This window comes from Myxocyprinus asiaticus, chromosome 9 (assembly GCF_019703515.2).
Source record: "Myxocyprinus asiaticus isolate MX2 ecotype Aquarium Trade chromosome 9, UBuf_Myxa_2, whole genome shotgun sequence".
NCBI classification, from domain to species: Eukaryota; Metazoa; Chordata; class Actinopteri; order Cypriniformes; family Catostomidae; genus Myxocyprinus; species Myxocyprinus asiaticus.
This window is the reverse complement of record NC_059352.1, coordinates 39,325,766-39,351,756: the sequence shown is the minus strand read 5'-3', so window position 1 is coordinate 39,351,756 and position 25,991 is coordinate 39,325,766. Positions and strand designations below refer to the sequence as shown.

The 25,991-nt window shown below is 37.5% G+C and overlaps 1 protein-coding gene across 4 annotated transcripts in view; it reads right to left on the bottom strand.

The window, feature by feature from the left end:
- The window catches only part of fmnl2b (formin-like 2b), a 37,531-nt gene extending 14,553 nt beyond the window's left edge, over positions 1 to 22,978 (bottom strand). For all 4 annotated transcript variants that reach the window (XM_051706222.1, XM_051706221.1, XM_051706224.1 and 1 more), the window contains exons 1-15: positions 22,412 to 22,978; positions 20,227 to 20,310; positions 16,453 to 16,533; positions 11,502 to 11,578; positions 11,273 to 11,356; positions 8,678 to 8,827; positions 8,472 to 8,580; positions 8,099 to 8,175; positions 6,658 to 6,751; positions 5,652 to 5,726; positions 5,434 to 5,544; positions 4,807 to 4,956; positions 4,424 to 4,525; positions 3,942 to 4,278; positions 1,779 to 1,973 (exon numbers count right to left, since the gene is read on the bottom strand). In XM_051706222.1, the coding sequence (XP_051562182.1) occupies positions 1,779 to 1,973; positions 3,942 to 4,278; positions 4,424 to 4,525; positions 4,807 to 4,956; positions 5,434 to 5,544; positions 5,652 to 5,726; positions 6,658 to 6,751; positions 8,099 to 8,175; positions 8,472 to 8,580; positions 8,678 to 8,827; positions 11,273 to 11,356; positions 11,502 to 11,578; positions 16,453 to 16,533; positions 20,227 to 20,310; positions 22,412 to 22,531 (1,846 nt within the window). In that variant the 5' untranslated portion in view covers positions 22,532 to 22,978. The remainder of the gene's footprint in view (positions 1 to 1,778; positions 1,974 to 3,941; positions 4,279 to 4,423; positions 4,526 to 4,806; positions 4,957 to 5,433; positions 5,545 to 5,651; positions 5,727 to 6,657; positions 6,752 to 8,098; positions 8,176 to 8,471; positions 8,581 to 8,677; positions 8,828 to 11,272; positions 11,357 to 11,501; positions 11,579 to 16,452; positions 16,534 to 20,226; positions 20,311 to 22,411) is intronic.
- Positions 22,979 to 25,991: the final 3,013 nt, after the last annotated feature.

Here is a 25,991-nt window from a genome sequence, read left to right as displayed (position 1 = left end):
CGGTGCTAGGAAAAAATCCCTTATTCATAGTTGCTGGATGTTAATACTGATAGCTAATATATATTTTGTCAAAAACAGACAACACTGAACAGGATAAAGGAGTGTTCCAGGTTCAATACAAGTTAAGCTTAATCAACAGGATTTGTGGCATAATGTTGATACTACAAAAAATCATTTCATCTTGTAACGCGGTTACAGTTAGGCAGTTACAATTGAAGTGAAAAGGGCCTGTCCTTAAATGCAACAATACACGGTTTCAAAAGAATAGCCACAAGACGTAAATATTATACGTATTAACATAAAATCAGGGATTTACCATCTTTACCAGATTACAGGGTTTACCATTAAATTGCCATGACAACAAAGTTTGAATATTGGATATAACTTTACATAGATAAGGTTAGGCGATTTTATCACACTAAAATCATATTAAAGGTGCACTCAGTAATTTTTTTCCTCATTAAAGAAGTTTAACTCCTAAAGACATGAATTGTAATTTTGCAATATATGTAGGAAATCACGACCACTCACATTAAAATGAAGACTGCATTCATATCAGTAACCTTATAAAAGCTGTTTTATTTTACATAGAGAGGGTCCGCACATGAGGGCTGCCATGTTAGAATCACATGACCAGCTGAATACTACTCGCTTGAATCTCAGTAACCGTCCTGTTATTTGACACTTTCACTCATTGATTAAAGTTACCATGGCTGATTGTGAATAGTGAATTTCTACAATGGCATCTGAAACTGAAACCTATTGATTTTAAAGCCATATCAGTGTAAGTCCAAGATGACACAAAGACAAAAGTTACTGAGTTCACCTTTAACACATGGGGCAGATTCACCAAGGAAGAATTGCACCCACTAAAATTGCCGTTTTTTTTGCACGCGCTAACTGCGCTCGTTTAGCGCCCAATTCACTAAAGGAATTATGCAGATCAGGCGATGATAAACATGCATAACCTGTGCTTGATTTCACCGCACATCTGGATATATACCAGGTTATAACACTCAACATCGTTTGAGGAGTATTTGATTAATTACTGCTGAAATGATCGGTTGAAAATGTTTACAAACATCTCTTAAATAAAATTCATTTTACGGCCTACTTTCATTTGGCGGTAATAGTGCAATGTAAATTGCACAGGGCAGATTGCATGGAGTTTTGTGAATGAAGTGCAATCTTTAATGAGCCTAATTTACATAGATATGATGCGTGTTTGCGCAGAAAGGAATGACAATGACTTTATTTAAAAATTTAACATGCAGCGCAATTTCAGCGCTGATTGTGCCTGCTAAACGTGATTGCGGGTGGTAAGTGAATTAGACGCAGGCATTTGCGCTGAAATACTACGCTCAAATGTGGAGCAACTCTTTAGTGAATCTCCCCCATAATATTTATGTCTTGTGGCTATACTTCTGAAACAGTGTGTTTTTGAATATTTATGGACTGGCTCTATTCACTTCCTTTGCAAGCGCCTTACTGCAAAAGTACAAATGCTGTTGATTGAGCTTAACTTGTATTGAAACTGGAACATTCATTTAAAATGCTGGCATTCATGTTTCTTGTTTACAGTCGCCAAAATGTAGCTATGGTTATGTCAACCATCAACATTTTGGGAGTGACTCCTGTATTCCGTAAACACACAAATTATAATTTAGGGTATTCACTCCAGCATTTAAATGTGGTTGTCACTCCCAAAACTTTGCAGTGTGTACGTGGCCAATGACACACCCATACTGAAACACCGATGTACACACACATATACATACCTGTCAAGCCAGAGTTGAATATGACAGTGGGCGTGCCGCTGCCTGGGAGGGGAGGAGCACAGGGAGGTGGAGGTGGGGGTAAGGGAGCAGAGATCTCGATTGAATGCCCAGGAGGGGGAGGAGGGGGTGGTGGAGGAGGAGGTGGGGGAGGTGGTGGTGGCGGAGGTGCGAGAGCTGCCGAAGGTCCGTTAGGAACTAAAGGAGGGGAGAGATGAGTCAGAAATAAATTAAATCATTTATTGAAGACAACACTTTTGAGCAAATCTATATCCACTTATCCAAAATGAATATTCTGTTATAATTCACTCACTTTCATGTCGTTTCAAAAGATTTTCTCTATTATGCGGGAAAAAAAAAGAAAGAAAAGTCTGCCATTCTTTAGTGCTGGTGACACTTTACAACAATGTTCTATTTGTAGAATTTTGTATTCTGCATAAAAATTCTGTTAATTTGGGTTTGGAACGACCTGAGGGTGAATAAATGATGACATAATTTTCATTTTAGGGTTATCTTTACACATCCTTTAACAGAATTAGAGCATGTAACATCAAACGCCTACTAGTTTGTCATTTAGTTGCCTCTTTTATCCAAAGCAACTACAGTACACCATGTCCTAACTAGGCTTACCAGAATAAGTAATGTTATTTGTCCACACTAAAAGCTACACAGCACAATAACAGCCAATCAGAAAATATTTGATGTTTAATATATGTACATTTAATTGCAAAAGGATTTTGGACCAACGCAACAGAATTAGAAACAAAGCGACAGACAAAATTATCATGCTTGTCTAAGACAACAACTTAGATTTACATAAAAGAGATGGCATTTATCGTGATGTGCCTGCACAGGACATGGTGTTACACATGGTGTTTCACCCAAATGAAAATTCGTGGCAGAAACCATAAATTCTGACACTGGGCCTAAAACTGAAATGAAATCCAAAAAGGATTCTTTTGAATTAGACTTTGTGTGGAATAAAAAGGGATTATGCATGTCCTTCCATCAGATGGCATTACTACAATAACATCTAAGCTCCAAGAACTTTTAAAATATTGGATAATATTTTTTAAACATAGCGCAACTCTATAGATGTAAAAACTGATTGACATTTATAGAAAAAAGGATTTAAATATTGATGTGTTTCTCGCCCACACCTATCATATCACTTCTGAAGACATAGATTAAAACACTGGAGTCATATGGATTACTTTTATGCTGCCTTTATATGCTTTTTGAACCTTCAAAGTTCTGACCACCATTCACTTGCATTGTACAGACCTACAGAGCTGAAACATTCTTCTAAAATGTTTGTTTGCTTTCAGCAGAAGAAAGAAAGTCTTACACATCTGGGATGGCTTGAGGGTAAGTAAATGATGAGTGAATTTTCATTTTAAAGTTGAACTACCCCTTTCAGTGCATCCTATGTTATGGTTTACATTTTACAGGGACAGCCCTAGTTAAGCAAGTGCCACATAATCCAGATTGTTCATGGGCCGACCCTTGCAAGGTTTAAACTACAAGCCCAGATCTTTAAATACTAGGCTACATCCACCAAAATCAAATGTAATTAAGGCTGTCATACTGTGACCCATAATATATATATATATATATATATATATATATATATATATATATATATATATATATATATATATATATATATATTTTTTTTTTTTCACCCAATTTGGAATGCCCAATTCCCAATGCACTTTTAAGTCCTCGTGGTCGCGTAGTGATTCACCTCAATCCGGGTGGCGGAGGACAAATCTCAGTTGCCTCCGTGTCTGAGACCGTCAATCCACGCATCTTATCACGTAGCTTGTGATGCCATCCACTGCGGCATCCACGCTCAACTCACCACGCGCCCCACCGAGAACAAACCACATTATAGCGACCACGAGGAGGTTACCCCATGTGACTCTACCCTCCCTGGCAACCGGGCCAATTTGGTTGCTTAGGAGACCTGGCTGGAGTCACTCAGCACGCTGGAGTCACTCAGATTCGAACTAGCGAACTCCAGGGGTGTTAGCCAACGTCTTTTACCACTGAGCTACCCAGGCCCCCCTGTGACCCATAATATTAATCATTCATAATCATTTTCATTATTCCTCCATTAAATGTCTGCTGTGCGTCATCAGATTCATTAAAGGCTTTACTCACCAGAGGAATCTGGCATCGGTGGTGGAGGAGGTGGTGGAGGGGGAGGTGTGGCCATTGCCCGAAGGGTGCCAGTGTGGGAAATGCTGCCAGAGCTGTATGCTGCACCGACCATGGCATCAGGGCAAGGAGAAAGAGCCATGGGCTGAGGCGGTGACGGCAGGGGGGACACATCTCCTTCCCCGTCTCCCTCACCCCTCACCTGGATCTGGAGACTACCTCGGCGCTCTAGCTCATGGATCTTCTTCTCCAGTGTGGACTGCCTCTGAATGGCCTCATCTTTCTCACGAACCATCCGTCGGAGCGTATGTACCTGTGAGCTGGCGTCCCGGTACACGGTCTGAATTACACAAAGCATAAACACAGTCCAGCAGGTTAATATGATCTTAGCACAAGTTCAAATCGTTTTATTTCAGTTTAATTGTGAATCATTTACAATGATGTGTAGGTTGGTGGGTTACTATAAAGTGTGATGTTTGACTGACCCGTACGGCATCCAACTCTTTGTTCTTCTGCATTAACTGCTTCTCAAGCTCCACAATTTTAGACATGGCCTCATTCTCTGTTTCCAAGAGCTTATCATTCATCTGTCAATATAGGAGAAATCAATACAATGAGAAATACAGGAAAGACAGAAATTTCCTGCAGCATTCAGTTCTGGAGTTCGAGCTGAAGGTAAAAGACTTAGTAGTTTTTCTCTGGTTTCAGTATGTAATCTCAACAACAGATTCTATTAGACTACTGATGTGACATCTTATATAATTTTAAATGATTGTAAACATTTGTTCTTGTTCTCAAATTTTGTGGAAGAGGAATCTATTTTAAAAAAGACAATAGGTGAAAGTGTGGTGTCTGGGTTTTTCCTTACGTGTGAGAGAGACTCCTCCAGTTCTTCCACACGTTCCAAGGCAGCGTTTTTGGTCTCAGCATCCTCTAAAAGTGTCCCCACGTCAAACAGATTATCCAAGTAAGCCTGGATCTGCACTTTGAGTTTATCACTCTCAGTGTGCTTTAGTCTCTGTGCACATGAAAACACACTTATCAGATGACATGAGTTTTTGAGTAAGTGAGAAGAACACAGATACTTTGAACACTTTGAAAGGTAGGAAGGTCCAAAATTAACTCAACAAGTGTGGCTGGTAACTTTATAAGGGATTGCAACACAATACATGGTTTAATCAAACTTCAAGCATGAATATCTGACAAACAAATTTTCTACTAAAGAAAACATGTGCATGTCTTCTAATGACTTTTTTTAGAGGTAGTTTTTCAATTTCGTTCGCCTCAAGGCGACACATATGTGGAATATTCCTTGCATTAAGCAATCAAAACAGAAATTTATATTTTAAATAAAGAAAATGCAAAAAACAAAACAAAAAAACATATCCAGTAAGATAAATTGATGACTGGTACATTTTCTCAATTTACTAACCATTGGCAGATGTTGCAAAAAGTACATTTTGGACCCTGGTAAAAAGACTTCTTTCTTTCATACCTCTAGATAGTCATCCAAAGCGAGCTTGGTGAAGTCATACTGGAGATGAACTCTGAAGTTCATGTCCTCTACTGAGTGGACCACAATATTGATGAACTGCATACATGCCACCTGAGTCACATACAGAAAAATTATGAGATATGACATCAATAGTGGAGAGAGAGCACACTCAGGAAGTCATGTCAGTATAAAAGGCAACTCTCTAATATAGACCCCACCATGAAATCAATATTGTTGTCTTCATTTTTGAAGTGTTCCATCAATTTCTCAAACCTTTGGGATTCCGAGCAGACCTGAAAAATTCAAAGAAAGCAAAGGCATTTTAATAACACACAGGCAATATACACTCACTGAGCATTTTATTAGGAACACCTGTACACCTACATATTCATGCGATTATCTAATCAGCCAATCGTGTGGCAGCTGTGATATGCATAAAATCATGCAGATACGAGACAGGAGCCTCAGGTAATGTTCACATCAACCATCAGAATGGGGAACAAATGTGATCTCAGTGATTTGGACCGTGGCATGATTGTTGGTGCCAGACGGGCTGGTTTGAGTATTTCTGTAACTGCTGATCTCATGGGATTTTCACGTACAACAGTCTCTAGAGTTTACTCAGAATGGTGCCAAAAACAAAAACCATCCAGTGAGTGGCAGTTCTGCGGATGGAAATGCCTTGTTGATGAGAGAGGTCAATGGAGAATGGCCAAACAGTTTCGAGCTGACAGAAAGGCTTTGGTAACTCAGATAACCACTCTGTACAATTGGAGTGAGCAGAATAGCATAGAGTGCACAACACATCGAACCTTGAGGCAGATGGGATACAACAGAAGACAACATCTGGCACTTTATTAGGACCATAGTGTTCCTAATAAAGAAGTGTTTAGTGAGTGATGTGCATTTTGGATTCTGAAAGTTTGCTCTTTTGCATTTTATCTTTTGGTTTGAGACAAGAAGAAACAATGATTTAAATACAATGTCACAGTATCTATAAAAATATGGCTTTTTAAATATATTAAAAACAATTAAATATTTAAAATAGAATTAATTGCGATTAATATATAAAACAGTATAAATTAATATTACACTATATTTTTTAAATGGCGTAAAAAAAATTACGTGTTAACACATTAACCTTGACAGCCCTAAATACAAGAATTCTAATTATTATAAAATATAAAAAATACAAAAATTATAGAAAACAGGATATTTGTTTACCTCTTTGAAATGGTCAAAAGCAGCAAGGATGATCTCATGTCCTCCTCTGACCAGACACACAGCGGCCAGCAGCTCTAGGACAAGGGCTTTGGTCCTGTACAACAAATTCAAAAGAACACTAAGTAACCAAACCTGCACAAAATACGAGTGCTACAAGCTCTGATAAAACATTCCAAGCAAAAAGTAAGGATTCCAGGTACAATTTTTTTTTTTTTCACCCAATTTGGAATGCCCAATTCCCAGTGCGCTTTTAAGTCCTTGTGGTGGCGTAGTGATTCGCCTCAGTCCGGGTGGCGGAGGACGAATCCCAGTTGCCGCGTCAGAGACCATCAACCCGCGCATCTTATCACGTGGCTTGTTGAGCGCGTTCCCACGGAGACATAGTGCGTGTGGAGGCTTCACGCCATCCACCGCGGCATCTACGCTCAACTCACCACTCGCCCCACCGAGAACAAACCACATTATAGCGACCACGAGGAGGTTACCCCATGTGACTCTACCCTACCTAGCAACCGGGCCAATTTGGTTGCTTAGGAGACCTGGCTGGAGTCACTCAGCACGCCCTGGGATTCGAACTAGCGAACTCCAGGGGTGGTAACCAGCGTCTTTTACCACTGAGCTACCCAGGCCCCCCAGGTACAACTCTTAACCAATCAAGAAAAATCCAAGGGGCAGGTCAAATGGTCCTACTGGTTTATGGCTGACAAATTACAGACGTATTGTCTCACGTATAAAAGGAGCAATTCATAAAAATGTTGTTACTGGCTTTGAAAGGTTCTCTCTCAGAAAACCATCTGTTACAAAGAGTTATCTTCTATTGACCTTAATCAGCTCAGCTGACAGACAATTCATCTTTTTATAGCTAAAGTTACCCCAGAATGTTCCTCCCAAAAAAGGGCTATGATCAAATGCAATAGCAGAGTTTGGATAAAAGCCTTGACAGATAAGAGCTCTCATTAACCATTTGAGAGGTTTAAATACAGAAACTGGAGAAACATTTGAGGGCAATGATGAAGTCTTCACATAGATACTGGTTAACCCTCATGTTCCATTTCAAACCCCAATACAATTTTATTAGCTGAAATAATATGCTTGCCTTGAACATCTCCTAGTCTTATTAGAATCGATTATACACAAAATGTCAACATGTTTAAAGCGTACTCCATAAAACAATGCTACTATAATGGATACCAGTCAGATTTCTAAAATTCTGACTTTGTGGTAAAACAAAAGGATAAAGCACCAATAATAACTGGTTACTGGGGTTTGATTAGTTCAAAGGAAATTATTGAAAGATTTGAGGAAAAAATAAAGAGGTTACTTTGGAATCACTATTATTTTTACATATAAATCATTGGGGTCTCTGGGATGTAAAAGATAAAAACAGTAAAGTCAATCTCAACAGAACATGAGGGCTAAAAGAAAGACTGCGTGTGGTTACCTGGGATTTTTGTTGTTAAGGCTCAAAGCAATTTCATTGACAGCATGGGGATGGGACATGACCATATTGAAGCCATACTAAAGAAGGAGTGAGACAGACAGAGAAACACAAAAAACACAAAAAACAATTATTCAAATAAAATTGAAAAACCTGCAGAATAAAAATTAAGCATACTCTGAGGAAACATTAAACATGGAGACTTTTATTCCCATACAATTGCAGCCAAAAGTTTAGACACCATACTTTTTTCCAAATTTGAGAAAAATAGTAAAGTCACCAAAATTCATATTTATATTTGTCTACAAAACTAAGAAACATAAATTCAGTATAGTGTAAGTGTATGGTAGTGTAAATAATTCTGCAGTCTGTTTACCTGGTAGTTCATAATGGCCCTGAGACACATGATGCAGACATGAACATCATCCTTTTTACACACCAGACGGGAATTCTTCAGTGTTCTGCGACTAGGCAAAGTATTCGATCTAAGAAAATATCACAATATTAAGGGGTGTCTTGTAAGATACTTTGCGACTTTCATAGTGAAAACGTATGTGCTTTTGTTTGTATGTGTGTTTTTACCTTAAGGAGTTTCGTGTGGATCGTGGTATGCTGCTGCCGCTGACCGGTGAGGGAAGATTACTGTCGCCATGGAGATCCTCTATAGACCTGCTCCATGGAGTCTCCACAGAAGCCTCACCTGTGGTGCTCTCTGTTATGTCTCCATCAAACCTGAAAGAAGAAATAAGAGTTTAAAGCATAAACAATACACATCTGCACATAATTCATTTAAAGAGATAGTTAACACAAACATTTCTGTCATCATTATCTCATATATTCTGAAAGGGAATAAAGACTGTCAACCTCAATAAAGGAAAACACAATAAAAGTAATAAACTTGTGCACTTCCAAGTCTTCTGAAGCCACACAATCACTTACTGAGACTGAAATTTTAGTGTTTATTCGCTCTCAAATAAAAGCATTGATAAATGCCAAAATCAAATATTGCAAGTATTGTTCAGGTTTGATGTCATGATGTTTGGTCAGGAGACACACAAGAACCAATGATGTACAGTATGTACCAGTGATTGATGTAACTGACATCCAACCTGCACTGTAGTCGCCATATTTGATATAGCTGCTGCTGTTGGGAGTTGATCAATGGTTTGATTTGTGATCTTTTTTAAGTCCCGTCTTCTCTCTCTATACATACACAAGCTGACATACACACACCCACATGCCTAACCCTCACTCCCATGTCACTTTACTACAAGTAGTGACAGATTCTATGTTTAAGAAGCCCTGACTGGTGTACTTCCCTGATTGTTTTATTATATTTTACTGGCCAGGCTTATTACGTCCACAAAACTTGTTGCCAACTAAGATGTTAGCCTCATTTACATCTCATCTTGGAACTTGTGAATTGTACAGTTAATTTCAAATCTTACACAAATCTTTGTCAAAAATACTGGACCTTCTTGGTCAGAAATGGTATTCATAAGTTTTTGGGCCCCATCACAGTACCAAGACCATACATAAGTAACAAATGACTTGCTATTGATACTATAAATCATAACATTCTTTAGATGTTGGCATTTGTAGATAGGCCTGGTTAAGATCCAACTGGTCACATTGCTATCACTTTGTGTGTGTAAATTAATAACTGCCTGACTAAACAATTATAAAGTATGTTGTGCTGCAAGGCTCAGTCTTAGGCCCTTTGTTGTTCTCCTTTCACATGCTCCCTTTAAGTGATTTTATTGGCATTTGCTTTCATTTGTTTGCAGACAACGAACATCTGTGAATTTCCTCAAGACCAGAAGAATTTTCAGTTTTCAAAGTTGGTGGATTACATTAAGGACATTTATAGATGTCTAGTATTTTCTTATGCTAAATCCTGATAAAATGGAAGTAAAACACATATAATATGCATGTTCATGTACAATACCTGTTTTCAAAATCACAGTGGAATTTTAATATATGCCTAAATAAATGAAATATAATTTTATAAATACGTTCATATATGGCCATATACAAGATTTCTTTATTGGGCTTCTAGAAATAAGCTGTTTGTCTACAATCTTTGTCTGATGGTTCCACTGTTAAGTCATTTTTTAAGTTATTTTTTATTTGTATAGCACATTTAACATCACACACATTCTTTCAAAGCAGCTTTACAGAAAATTATGCTGTAACAGAAAATGAGGATGTAATGTCTTAGTCTTCATTGTACGGTTAGAGGAAAAACGTGATTATAGGTTATGTCTCAAAAATATTATTTGTCTTTACACCCCCAGGGAGCCAGCCAAAAGTGACCGTTATGTCGCACTCTACAGTTAAAGGCAAAGTGTTTCATTTTTGTGCCACTAGTGTCACCAAATGGAATTGCAAAAACAATGACCCCTTCTGCCACTGGTTGAAAACAGATAGCTCCACCCCACTGTCTCCCTTAATGAGCTGCAGCTCAATAAAAACAAAATAAAATATGATCATGTCAGTCCATTAATTTAATCTCTAAACTGTTTAACTGTTATGATCCAAATCAGTTACAAAATGCTGTTACTTACACATAAAGCAATTTTTAGTCTAGCCGCTCAAAATCTAAGAGACCTCCTACCACCTTATTACCCCTCACACCCATTAAGGGTATGAAAGGGTATGTTGATAGTGCCAACTTAAGAACAACTAAATCCACAAGAGAAGGAAGTGCATTTTCGTACATAGCTACAAAGCTTTGGAATGGCCTTCCTAGCACAGAACTTAGGCACACACTCTAAGTCTAGACTTAAGACTCTTCTGTTAAGCCAAGCATATAGTTAAATCCCCATAGTCCGCTTTTAATCCTGACACACTAATTCTGTGCAGGGATTTATTGTTCTTTTTTTTCCCACTACTGTTTATTTTAATTCGTTTAACACTTTTTTTTTTTTTTTTATACAATATCTGAGGCATTTAATTGATCAACCCCTCTTCCATTTCTATGAAGTGAGTGTTACAGACCCTGAAGAGAGGACGGGCAAAATTTCTACAATAACAGTAGTTAGTTGTGATATCCTCTTCCATTATTCCATTATTGAGGCAGTAAGTGGGCAACTACTCTTGATTAATCAGAACATAAACATAATATAGAAGCAAAAACAAGAGAAATAAAGATAGGCAGGGAAAACAACTACTTACGTGACAGCATATTGGGCAAAGGACAGATACTCCACTAGTACATCAAGTCCTTTATTCTCCTCATTGAGAAACTCTCTCACCCACCTAAGCAAAGAACAAAGCATCTTAAAACATTAACTAACTTAAAAGCATTTTGCCTATAGAGTACCTCAAATGAAGCCTTTCACGGCAAAAATAACCTAATTCATGAGTTAGTTTGAGTTTGATTCAGACTGGACATGTGACTCACCCGATGTGATTGGTCCTAAGAGATATCTCAAGTTCTCTAAGCACCTGAGTTGACTCCTGAACTCGTCTCCTAAATTTCTGAGAAGAAAGAGAGAGAGAGAGATGCCTACTTCTGATGGAATATAAGAGACAGATGAGTTTTTCCTTTGTGTTACAATACATTCTGGATGGGACGTTAAGTTGGTTTTGTGTCCCCCTTGAACATTTTTGCCTTCATTTGTCCCAGTTGTGCCCCCTTAAAGAGTCGCCGATGCACCCCTTAATATGGCGCCCCAATGCATTTTATACATTGCATATATGGTTTTTGCACCTCTGACGCAATGCATAATTTCATTTCATTTAAACCAACTGATTTCACTTCAGGAGACTCTGGGCTGTCAGTAAAGGGTTAAACATACGTACGGAGTCATGTAACAAAAGAACATGGCGCCGATCACAGCACAGTTTGTCTTTGGGAGAAATGCCAACAAAACTACATCTGGTAGAATAAAGAACATTAAGATTTTGTTGCAAAGTAGAAAAAAAAACCCCAATGTAACATAAAAGTAAAACCAAGTCAAATAATTTTTAGTTGTAGTTTTTTTATTTGTGCTTTTCCCAATACACATTCCAAAGCAGCTTTACAGAAAATCAGCTGTAATGTCTGTAACGTCTCAAAAACATGAATAACCAACACTCCTGGTAACATAATAAATAATTTGATTAAAAAAAAAAACCTTTCTATAGCTTGGTATTATTTAAAATTTCCAAACTTTTTTTTGTATGTTTATTAGGTGCTACTAGTTACAAATCAAAAAGGGAAATGCCACAGTAATCACACTTTTTAAAAGAATGAAATCATATTAGTTTGTTTTAATTTTACTACTTTTAGTTTGAGCGGATGTTGATAATTTTTACCATGTCCCCAGATACAATGCACTAAGTCCTAACAGGAAAATTACAAATGTTTTCCTTTATTTTTTCTTATATCTCTTATTTCTTATAAATAATTGAATATATATATAATTATGTATCTAACAAAATGCCATTTCTTTATGAAATTTTCCAAGAAGTTAAATAATTTCTGGTGGAAAAACAATAGCACAAACATCAGTCTGTAGTCTTAAAACCTGTAAAAGAATTTGAAATTTGAGCCATAGGTTCCTTTGGGATTCCCTATGGGTTTTTAGAATAGTAGTTTTCAATTTATGAGTAAATAAGTAACAAGTACTTAAACATTACATGTTATTAAGATTATTTAAGATAATTTCATGTTTTGTTCTACAAGATAAATTACAACTTAAACATGTAAAATGTTAAGTTGCTAAATAAGGCCTAAAACTACCACAAGGCTATGAGTGTAGCAGTTGCAGTCAGTGAGAATATTTTCAGTAGAGGCTATTTAATGTAAATCAATAAATATTAATCAAACCAAAATAAGATTGCAACAGGCTTAATTATAATTTTTTGTTGGTAATTATGCCTCCAAACACAGATGATCTCTCCCTGAAACGTTATATAATATAATAGCTATTCAAAAAGCCCATTAGAAATTCCTGAGGGAACATATGGCGAATTAGCCTTCCGGAATGGCCTACGAATTGACGACCTGAATGAACAGCTCTATTAGCAATAGATTTGATGAGTTCTGCAATGATTTGTGTTATCAGTTGGTTTGCTTCACTCTAAAACATTCCATCTGCATTTTTCTGCCAGCCTGGTATACCCTTCTATACAGTAGATGTACTTGCTTAAACAGGATATCTGCAGGTATCAGCTCATTCAATTTAATACATTTTAATACACTTTTCAAGACCTTTTCAAAAATATTTAAGACTTGCTCATTACTTCAATCACTATTGGGGTTAATGCATATACTTACCCACCACAAGATGCAACATGAAGTCACATATTAAAATGAAACATTGCTAATGTGAAAGTAAAGGGCTGGTTTGATATTGTATGCCTAGTGTTCACCTACAGTAGTTATTAAAGTTCATTACTTATGCTTTTGTTCAAGGTACCTTGACTGGATGTCACTCCAAAAATCTTAAACATCCATTTGTTTTTGTTTTTCAGTGCACTCATTGAGGCTCTCGTTAAACGTGCACAAATGGCCCTGCATTATTGACCCTACCAACAAGCTTCTCCTTCAAAAAGACCAAATCAAATTATATATGCTGTCATGCCACACGTGAAACTTTTTGCTTTATCTGAGCTATATTTTTGCCATATCGGGGAACATTGTTTGAAAAAGCTGGCAAATATCTTAGTTCAATCTGAATGAGTGGTGCTTTACCACTGTTCTGAGATGCCACATAACTTCAGTCTGCAATGAATCAGTTGCTGTTTATTTATTTGCACCAATACAGCAATTCAGTTGGCCTAATAAAAAGCAGTATTTACCAACATATATTTTTACTAAAACATTTTTGTGAATTAACAGTCACGCTTTTTTGGAACCCATTTGAATATTATTTTATTATATTATTAATAATACTATCACTGTGGGTTCCTTTCAAGTTTATTATTATAATTTTGAGGTTTACATTTGTTTTGATATAATAGTAATATATTTCTGTAGTATTTACTTCACCTTCACTTGGAGCTTTTATTTTGGCAGACTTGGAGCCTTTATTTTGGCGGAAAGGGCAGTGTTTTTAATTAACAGTTTACATTGTTCCTCATTTTAAATCTGGTTAAACACTGTCATCTTTTCTGTGATACTGTGTCATGTTGTTTTTAGATTTGTGTAATAACTTGGCTTTGACTCTGGCCTTCAGGACAGCCAATGGAACAGCACCCTCTTCAACTCACTCCTCCAGGTCTATGTCCCCTCTCGCTCCCTGTGATCTAAGAATGAGCAATGCCTGGTGGGTCCATTGCAACGCATCACAAAGTCGCTCTTCAGATCATTCATATTCTCTGTTCCTCAGTGGTGGATATATTCTCCAGATATCACAAACATAGCTGTCTTTTGTTCCAAACTGCATATAGACTGTGCTTGATATTTACAGTTTTACCATTATCTATGTAGCAGAGATTAACCCTCATTTTGAATTATTTGTATTTCTTTTTTTTTATTTATAAAAAGCGTTTGAATATAGTTAATTTCACCATATCATGTGATATCCTAAAATAATCTGTGTTGTAAAATATTTTACTAACTTTTAATTCATGTTCATATTAATTTCAAAATGAGTTAATTCAATTTGGGACTTTTATTTTGATGTCACTGGCATCTCATCTCGTTATCTACACACACACCAAGGTAGAGTGAAAGCACAGGACAGTGCCAGTTACAGCTACAGATGCACAAATTGTGTCATGCTCCATCATTTGACTCAGATGTAATTTTTTGGAGAAACACGATTTTAGTTTAAGCTTTTAAATCATGTCACTGTTATCTCGAAATTCAAACAATAAATGTTGTATTTATCAGGGACTAAAAATGGTTACAGGAACGAAAACCGAAAACGAACAAAATTTTTTGCAGAACGTAACCGAAAACTGGAAAAAAGTGATTTTCAACTGCTCCGGAGTTAAGAAGTTATTTTTAAATGCTGATAAATGGTTATAACCGGTTAATTTTGTTCGGATAATTATTTCATGAAACCAAAGGCCAAAGGGTTTATCACAGTAAATTATTGGAACTACACCACTTCATGAAACATGTGCTTTGATCCTGAAAGAAACTGCTACATCACACATTTCTTTGGCTAATTGCCCGTTGTGGATGTCGCATTCTCTGAATGAAGACCTTTTTAACAACTACGTATAATTACTACATATACATGCATGGCTAATCCATATACAAGGAAAACATTATTAGAGGTAAAAAGTAAATTTCTCAGTTGTTTCCAAGTCTTCATTGAATTACTGTTAGATATGATGCATTAATACATATTTGATGCTGCTGGGTTTTGACCGAGAAGCAGATCTGTAATAAAAATTATACTTAACTGTTAATTAACTGCTTATGATTTCTGTGCCGATAAATCCACCACACAGGAAAAAAATAGCTTATTTTGGTGAGGCAAGTGGCTAATTTTGAACTTGTTTTTATAAACCATGTAGCTTGTTTCACTAGCAAGATCTGGCAACACTGCAAGTGGTATTTCACCCATCCCTTATAGCGCAGAGTACTGTCATTTTAAAAAGAATGTTATTAACCGTTCTTTTATTTATTCTAACCGGTAACCTTTTGGAAAGGAGGCTGCAGAACTTCTGAACCATTTTTTGCTCAGAACGAACCGAAATGAAAAACATTTTGTTTTTAGTTCCTGGTATTAATACTCTTTAACGGTGCATGTGACAGATTGCGGTAGCTGGCCATTCAAACAGAGCGGGGCACGGCATGCTCTCTCTCTCCAATTTATAGCATGAAAAAAAGCTCGAATGAACCTCTGAGGGTATGTTGAAAGATACAGTACAATTTACTGAAATGTGTCTTCTCTCATGTAATCGCCCAGTCTGTTAATGTTGAAATGACAATGGAGAAAATTAATGGGGAATATCTCGAGCCCCAGAGCAGCACTCATGGGATTAGAGCGCATATGTACACTGAACGTACACGTGAAAACCACGCGGCCACTCTATTCACTGCTATCTGCAAGGCGTGAAAGGTTTTCATTCAACCTTATGACCCAAGGAGGGAAATATTCAAACAATCAAAAAAATAATACCTCAGGTTTGTAATTTAAGAATTTTTAATGGCCTTATTTTTCACCAAATTGATTTAATATCTTTAAATACTTTTTAATGACCAGTGGATACCCTGCTAAATTACAACAAGAGTTATCCTGGAAAAACCTTGGGTTAAGTGACTTGCTCAAGGGCACAATGGTGATCACCCATGCAGGGTTTGAACCTACAACATTTGGGTAACCGGCCCAGATCTTTAGATCTTAGTGATCTAATAACAGAGCAAATGAAAGGCCATAGAGATGGTGTGCATATGTATAGGAACTCACCTTCCTGGTGACGGCAGGGTCCAGAAAGCTCCTGAGCTTCTGGATATACGTATGAGGAGGATTCTTCACTTGGAAACGTTCCTGTTAGACACGCAAATGATACTATATTTGTATTATTAAATTTAACACTTCTCTTGAAGCAAGTTCAAAACCTCCCTCCCCAACTTCAACATGAAACATTTACTGAGAAAATTTTTTCTGTTCAGTCATATCCTCGGTTGTAAATCCCAATCATTCAGCTCCACACAAATAGAGTCTCACTTTCAGCCAATCACTTCTAAACCACATTTCAGTCTTGAAAGCATCTTGGCAATCACTGAGATATGATCATTCATTATTTAGATGGCAGGCATTTCACACTCTTTCACCTCAACAAACATTTCACCAGTTAGGCATGCTCTCTTCTTTTACGTCAGTGTAGCCATGGTGACATGATAGGGTGGATGTAGAGAGAATGTTTTAATAAAGGATCTGTTTACTTAGCAGTGGATGTTGATAAAGGAACTTTCCTCTGCACTTTAAGGCCTTTATATCTGTACTTATCTTCAAGTTGGATCTCTTTACATTTTTAAAGCTGGCAAGAAATACAACGATATAAATGCAAAAAAATTGACTAAACTGGTGGGTTGCAGTCCAAAAATGGGTCGCAGGCTTGTTCTGCAAATGATAAAATGCAACTAACCATTTATGGTCATATATACAGTGCATTCAAAAAGTATTCAGACCCCAAAGTATGTGTATTTTCTTCACATTTTGTTATGTTGCTGCGTTATGCTAAAATGCTTTAAATTATTTTTTTCCTTCACATCAATCTACACCCCATACCACATAATGACAAAGAAAAAAAAAAAAAAAGATTTTTGATAACTTTAAATTTATAAAAAGGAAAAACTGAAATATCACATTGACATAAGTATTCAGACCCTTTGCTATGACACTTGAAATTTAGCTCAGGTGCATCCCATTTCTCTGGATCATCTTTGAGATGTTTCTACACTTTGATTGGAGTCCACCTGTGGCAAATTCAGTTGATTGGATATGATTTGGAAAGGTATACACCTGTCTGTATAAGGTCTCACAGCTGAAAATGCATATCAGAGCAAAAACCAAGCTATGAGGTCAAAGGAACTGCCTGCAGAGCTCAGAGACAGGATTGTGTCGAGGCACAGATCTGGGGAAGGCTACAAAAAAAAATCTGGCTGCATTGAAGGTTCCCAAGAGCACAGTGGCCTCCATAATTCTTAAATGGAAGAAGTTTGGAACAACCAGGTCTCTTCCTAGAGCTGGCCGCCCAGCCAAACTGAGCAATCAAGGGAGAAGGGCCTTGGTAAGAGAGGTGACCAAGAACCCGATGGTCACTCTGGTTGAGCTCCAGAGATCATGTGTGGAGATGGAAGGAACTCGCAGAAGGACAACCATCTCTGCAACACTCCACTGATCTGGGCTTTATGACAAATGGCCTCTCCTCAGTACAAGACACGCAAAAAGAACCTAAAGGACTCAGACTGTGAGAAACAAGATTCTCTGGTCTGATGAAATGAAGACTGAACTGTTTGGCCTCAATTCCAAGCGTCATGTCTGGAGGAAACCAGGCACCTCTCATCACCTGCACAATACCATCCCAATGGTTAAGCATGGTGTTGGTAGAATCATGCTGTGGGGGTGTTTTTCAGCGGCAGGTACTGGAGGACTGGACAGGGTTGAAGGAAAACTGAACGCAGCAAAATACAGAGGTATCCTTAATAAAAACATGGTCCAGAGCACTCAGGACCTCAGACTGGGCCGAAGGTTCATCTTCCAACAGGACAATGACCCCAAGCACACAGCCAAGACAATGCAAGAGTGGCTTAGGGACAACTCTGTGAATGTCCTTGAGTGGCCCAGACAGAGCCCGGACTTGAACCCAATCGAACATCTCTGGAGAGACTTGAAAATGGCTGTCCACTGATGGTCCCCATCCAACCTGACAGAGCTTGAGAGGATCTGCAGAGAAGAATGGCAGAAAATCCCCAAATCCAGATGTGCAAAGCTTGTTGCATCATACCCAAAAAGACTTGAGGCTGTAATCGCTGCCAAAGGTGCTTCAAATAAGTACTGAGGTAAGGGTCTGAATACTTATGTCAATGTGATATTTCAGTTTTTTTTCTTTTTAATAAATTTGCAAAGTTATCAAAAATCTGGTTTTTGCTTTGTCATTATGGGGTATGGAGAGTAGATTGATGTGAAATTTTTTTTAAAATTTAAAGCATTTTAGCATAAGGCTGCAACATAACAAAATGTGAAAAAATGAAGGGGTCTAAATACTTTCTGAATGCAATGTAGTCAGGAAATCAAAATATATATCTAAAATATAAATAGGCTTATCAGCTTTTAAAAAGGAAGGAGACAGTGCTTCCCATGTCTTTTGTTGTTGATGTCAAAGGCTGTACACATTCAATAAAACTTTTGGAGCAAAGCCATCTGTCATAATTCCTGCAAGTTGTGAGGTGGAGCCACCGTGGATCGGACTTGTTGGTAAAGCACATCCTACAGATGCTCAAGATTGAGATGTGGAGAATTTGGAGGCCAGGGCAACACCTTAAACTCTTCATCATGTTCCTCAAACCATTCACAAACAATGTGTGCAGTGTGGCAGGGTGCACTACCCTGCTGAAAGAGGCCACTGCCATCAGGGAATACCATTGCCATGAAGGGGTGTACCTGGCCTGCAACAATGTTTAGGTGGGTGGCATGTGTCAAATTGACGTCCACATGAATGGCCGGACCCAGGGTTTCCCAGCAAAACATTGCCCAGAGCATCACACTCCCTCCAATGGCTTGTCATCTTCCCACAGTTCATCCTGGTGCCATCACTTACCTAGGTAAAAGGAACTCATGGGACCAGGCGACCTTCTTCCACTACTCCAAAGTCCAGTTCTGATGCTTGCATGCCCATTGTAGGAGCTTTCAATGGTGGACAGGGGTAATCATGGGCAGTCTGCAGCTACGCAGCCCCATACACAGCAGGGTGCGATTCACTGTGTGTTGTGACACATTCCACCCGTAACCATCATTAAAATTTTCTGTGACTTTTGCCAAAGTAGACCTTCTGTCAGTTCGGACCAGACAGGATAGCCTTCATTGCCCTCGCACATCGATGAGCCTTGGGCGCCCAACACCCTGTCGCCGGTTTGTGGTTTGTCCCTCCTCTGAACACTGACGGTAGATACTCACCACTGCTGACCGGGAGAACCCCACAAACCCTACCATTTCAGAGATGTTCTGACCCAGTCAATTTGGCCCTTGTCAAAGTTGCTCAGGTCTTTACTCCTGCCAATTTCTCCTGCATTCAACACGTTTACTACAAGAACTGATTGTTCACTTACCATCTAATCTACCCAGACCTTGACATGTGGCCTTGTTAGGAGATAATCAACATTATTTGCTTCACCAGTGAGTGGTCATAATGTTTTGGCTCATCGGTGTATGCAGTTCATCATAATGTTAATAAATTTCATGTATGATTTAAAAGACAATTATTACTTTTGTTCAGTAAATTTGGTACTGTATTTGGTGGCCACTAGACATCTAATGTAAACATGGGTTCTAAAGCAAAACAGTAGAGGACCACTGGACTAAGATATGATTATGCAACAGCTATGAGATTTCTGCAAATTGTTTTGTTCCTTTTAAGAGAATAATTAGACCTCTGATATGACTATAGCAGGGTTTTTCATGAATATTATGGACAGATTATAATGCATATGCAGAATGGGTGTAAACAGTTGATCTCACCTGATCACAGATCAGCTCCCATTTCTTTTCATTGTCATACTGTCGAAGGAGCCTCACTTTATCTGGAGGAAGGTTCATAGAGTTCTGAGGCAGAAAGAGAGTGAGAGAGAGTTAACATTCTTCTACCACTCCATCCATTTATCCACCTCATGCATGTCTTCATTCTGTACATAACATACTCATCAAAAACATCCTTTAAGTGAATTCCTGAGACACCATGAATTTTTCATCTTTACTTACTCAAAAAGTAATCACCAGCAGTGTATGATTTTCTCAAATGGCTTATATATCTTCAAAACAACCACGTTCTCCTCTAATAAGTGCTTTATACAGAACCACATCAACAGCATTCAAATTTCCTTCTATCCCCCATGAAATTTTACAAAGTGAGAGCCGGTTAGAAATGCCTTTGTGCAATTGATGCATAATATGTCCATTCACTTTTTTAGAATCAACATTAAGGTTTTAGATGAAAAGTTGTGTGGGTATATATTTTAGGTGCTGTGACTGCTCACAATTTCTTTCACCATTCAAGTTTTTCCACCATTTTAATACATTTTTGCCTTCACTAGTTCAAATATAATGGTCCTGCAGTGTGATAAACGAATGTTTAACAGTACTATTCCATGTGTAGTAATATGAGGTCATAAAAATGCCATGCATGATCATTATAAAAGAAAGGGCAAAATTATATTTAAAATAGTTTTAGATTGAGAACAGCATGTGACACTGCAGGACATGACAACTTCTCCAAAGTATTTAATGTCGACAACCCCTCTATAATGGTTGTTGCCCATAAGTTACACACTAAGCTTATAAGGTACAAATATTATGCAGTGTGATGGATTAATAGAATAATTATGGAGAATTTAAATGAGTCCCATGTGGAAAACCAGGGTTGGAAGACACCTGACTGAAACGTACCTAAGTTCCAGATGATCAAAGGGTTCTTACTTTCTGCCCTATTTGGGAATAATAAAACAGGCTCACATTCAATTAAATGATTAATGGGAGAAAATCCTCTGATTCCAGTGGAAACCAAACAGCCTGAACTAGTGGAGAGACTTGGGCTACAGAAGTCAATACTGGGGTAGAATTTGTTATGCAAATCTGTGAAAACGTGGTAGCATGGAATGTTTTGCATCCCCCCCGCACCATTTCTTCACTCACATGCACAAATGCAGATACAAATACAAAATTCTCACACATGAAGCGGTTATGCAAATTTGCACACTTTGAGTTGGATTCTCAATGCACATATTTGATCTTGACTGTTGAGGGCAGGTTTCTAATGTAAGCAAATGACTGTCTGTTTGGAGTACACTCTGCAAATCAAATCAGGGAGATAAGTAACTGATGACCCATTCAAAGCGTATTGATTAAAGACCCTTGAACAACCAAAGCTTGTCAAAAGAATTTGGTTTCGAATGTCAGGCTAATCAAAGTATTGTAGTTACATTAATAAGACCAAAAATGGGTCTAATTACACCTTATTGATCTCAGAGGGGAATTTAACACCACCTCATACTACTCTTAACTATTTATTTAGACTTTGGATTCAACTGAGAGAACATTTTAAGCAAAGGACAGCCGAAATAACCCAAGTGAGATCAAATAAAACCTTCAGCAGGAGAAACTCTCAAAAAATGATGCATTTAAGGTCCCAGGCAATACAGACTGGTTGTGCAATTTCATCTAACAAGACCATAGTGACACTGTAGTGCTACAGAGTCTAATGCATTTAAATACAGGGACTTTTCATGCAACATGAGCTGTTGGTCCTGTTAAATTAAGCACAATCCCTATTTAAAAACAAATGTAGTGAATACAGTGGCCTACAGAGCAGCTCGCAGCGCTGGCTGGATTAAGGACAGACTCCTTATATGAAAGCATAATCACCGCTATAAGAAAAATTAAAACGTCTAAGATCATAATTCTGGGAAGACCAAAATAGATTCAAAAACCAAAGCATTTCATAATAATGGTGCCGCGCGTCTGCAATTAGTAGCTATCATGCACGCGCAAACAGCATCAAAGCATCGCTCGCTGCCAACCCCACACAATAGAGGCGTGTGTGCTGGCGTGGGCTGCCAGCTTCCATACTAGTTGTGCACATGATACAATTAGACGGTTGTTGTTTTTTTTCCTGGGAATCACAACATATAATATGAGAAGTGAAAATTACCAATGCGATTGCAAATCTCTCCTCCAGTTCGGCGGGGTCCGGCATGGGCAGTTTGGGGGGTTTGTTGCCTCTCGCCCTGAAATCTGTGAGCTGAGCATCCATACTCTCTGCGTTCCCCATGTTTTTTTTGTTGTTGTTTTTTTGTCTGCTCCCGATGTTGATGCCCAGCGACTGTTAACCCTTTCGAAAAATGTAATGAACTCCAAAATATAACCAAGAGCCAAAAAGCAAGCAAATAATTTTATAGGCGACTAGACGCCCTCTCCATCGATGCAAACCCACAGATCACTGGATCAGATGCAAGACTTCGACAATAGCATCCCTACATTGTAATTCCGTATCTGTCGGGCCCTCCGTACATTTTCTCGGAGTCGGAGCTGTTGAGCATCGTTCACTCAACGGCAGCGGGTTACAAGCAAAGCGCATTTATCAGATTCATGCACAATAAATGCACCGCTGAAGGTTTGCGGCATGGCTCGAGCTCCAGTTAATCCGTGCTGTGTGGATGATAACAGACGGACTTCGACTAAACGCAAACTCCCCCATTCAATCCCCGACACAATGAAGTCTTTCAGCACCAATCCCCCGCTGGGGAGTGCCAAAAAGCCATGCTGAGGAGTCGAGGGGGAGGCAATGTTTTGTTCTGTTGCATGCTGGTATTTGTAGTTTGGAAAGTGCGTGTATCTTCGTTTGTGATGTGCCGTTTTTGCACATAACAAGCAATATTCTAAATGTATGGTAACGTCCCAAAATCTTATTCAGAAACTAAATGTATTTACTATGATATTTTTTTTCCTTCTGTTTATAGCCTACTACCAGTCAATCATTTTGATACACCCACTCAGTCTTTATTATTACACATTTTAGAATGATAGTAAAGTCAGCAAAAATATGTCACAAATATTGGAATTATGTAGTGACCAAAAACGTCAAAGAATGGGTGTTATTTATTTATTTATTTATTATTTTTTTACCAATTCGTATAAACGTTTTGTCAGGTAGCTTGTGTTAGGTAAAAATGTGCTTCATGTGGTAACATTTAAATGAACTGCTTTTTAAAATAGAAAATATCATTTAAAAGTGCAATCAGTAATTTTTCCTCATTAAAAAAAGTTTAACTCCTAAAGACATGAATTGTAATTTTGCAATATATGTAGGGAATCATGACAACTCACATTAAAATGAAGACTGCAGTCATTTCAGTAACCTTATAAAAACTGTTTTATTCTATGTGGAGAGGGTCCGCACATGGGGGCTGCCATGTTAGAATCACATGACCAGCCGAATACTTCTCACTTAATCTCAGTAACCGTCCTGTTATTTGACACTTTCACTTTCACTTTTCTAAATTTCTACAATGGCATCTGAAACTGAAAACTATTGATTTTAAATGATTCTGCATCCAAGCCACTAGGTGTCAGTGTAAGTCCAAGATGACACAAAGACAAACACTACTTAGTGCACCTTTAATATGATTAAATCAACCTGATTATATTAAGTTATACCCACAAAAGTTTTTTTTATTTTATTATATATATATATATATTTTAGATCAGGTAGAAATAGCTGCTTAATGCAAGAATTACCCCTTTTATAGGCTATATGAAATCTAAAGCTTTCTGGTAAATGAAATTAGTAAATTCCACATGATCCCTTTTAATTTTACCCAGTATTGGTTATTAAAGCAGCATAAGGTTGATTCTGGACTTAAATGGTTAGTTCACCCAAAAATGAAAATTCTCTCATCATTTACTCACCCTCATGCCATCTCAGATGTGTATACATTTCTTTATTCTGCAGAACACAAACAAAGATTTTTAGAAGAATATTTCAACTCTGTAGGTCCATACAATGCAACAGTGACAAAAAATTTGAAGCTCCAAAAAGGAGATACAGTCAGCATAAACATAATCCATCAGACTCCAGTGGTTTAATTAATGTCTTCTGAAGTGATCTAGTTGGTTTTGTGTGAGAACAGACCAAAATGTAACTCCTTTTCACTGTACATTTTGACAGCAGTCTCATTGGCGATCATGATTTCAAGCTCGATTACACTTCCTATGGTGCCATCTAGCATCTGAGATATATATTAGTCTGTTCTCACCCAAAACCATCTGGATCGCTTTAGAAGACAATGATTAAACCACTGGAGTCATATGGATTACTTTTATGCTGAATTTATCTCCTTTTTGGAGCTTCAAAGACCTGATCACAATTCACTTGCATTGTATGGACCTGAGGTATTTGTCTAAAAACCTTTGTTTGTGTTCAGCATAATAAAACCATAAAGATGGTGAGTAAATGATGAGGGAATTTAAATTTTTTGGTGAACTATCCCTTTAATTAATATAAAAATATATATCTTATATACTTATGTTCATCTTGCGGCAAACAATCCATCCCCTTCACTTTTAAAATGATTGCTATGCCCCTGCTTCAAAGTAGTCACCCTTTGCCTTGATAACAGTTGTGAACACTCTTAGCATTCTCTCAAGCAACTTTATGCTGAGCTCTTGCTGGCTACCTTTACTCCAACCTCCAGGCCTCATCCATTGAAAAATCTATTTACATTTTACAATTTGTATTGTAATAATAACAATACATTTTATATTTGTCTACAAAACTAACTAGCATAAGCCTTTATATAAAAAGGTTTTTAAGATCATGAGAGACATAAATCCACTCAATTTGTATATTTTATTGGTCACTGTGTTTACCTATGTTTGCTGCTGCAACACTGTAATTTAGAGCAGGTAACTCTACACACATTAAGAACAAATACGTACATATAAATGACCACATATAACTTATGACAAGATGTATAAAATGAGGCAAAGGGCTTCTAAAAAATCTAAAAATAAATTAATATAAAAAAAAAATGTACATTAAATTGGTAAGTTAAATACTTCATGTTATTAAAAATACCAATATGGTCAAAATATGCATATTGTTTCTTCAACTTCAGGCAACTGAATGCCTAAAGGGACTGATTTTTATTAAAACTAACAGATTTCAACCTTTTTCTTTTTGTGAAAGGAAGGTCACATTAAAAATCTATTTTATGTATAGATTTGATTGTTTTAGCCTGGTCCCAGACCGAGACAAGGCCCACTGAGAAAAAAAAATAATGATCAAAATAGTAATAACTACAGTCTTGACCAACACAAAACAGGTATTGTTTAAAAGCTTAGACGCTGTACTTTACAATGCATGTAGGCAATATGACCAAAACTGAACAAGTGCTTTGAAATTTGCTGTCAAATTCTGAAGTGTTCCATTTTATTTAATAAATAAGCACTGTACATACTGTTGTAATCATTAAAAACATTAAACTGATCAAATAGCCATCTGTCATATGTCGATGAAAAGCTCTCAAAGAGCCTAATACAACCCGCTGATTTGTTTTACTCCCAGACAAAAATATAGCGAGTAATAATTAAATACATGTCTTTGACATGCATGTTACATGTAAACAGGTGTTGCTTATAAGCTGCATTTTCACTTTATATTATAACTTTAAGAAAAATAAACAGAACATAAAACATCACATACTTAGAGGAGGGGATTCCTGTTAAAACGA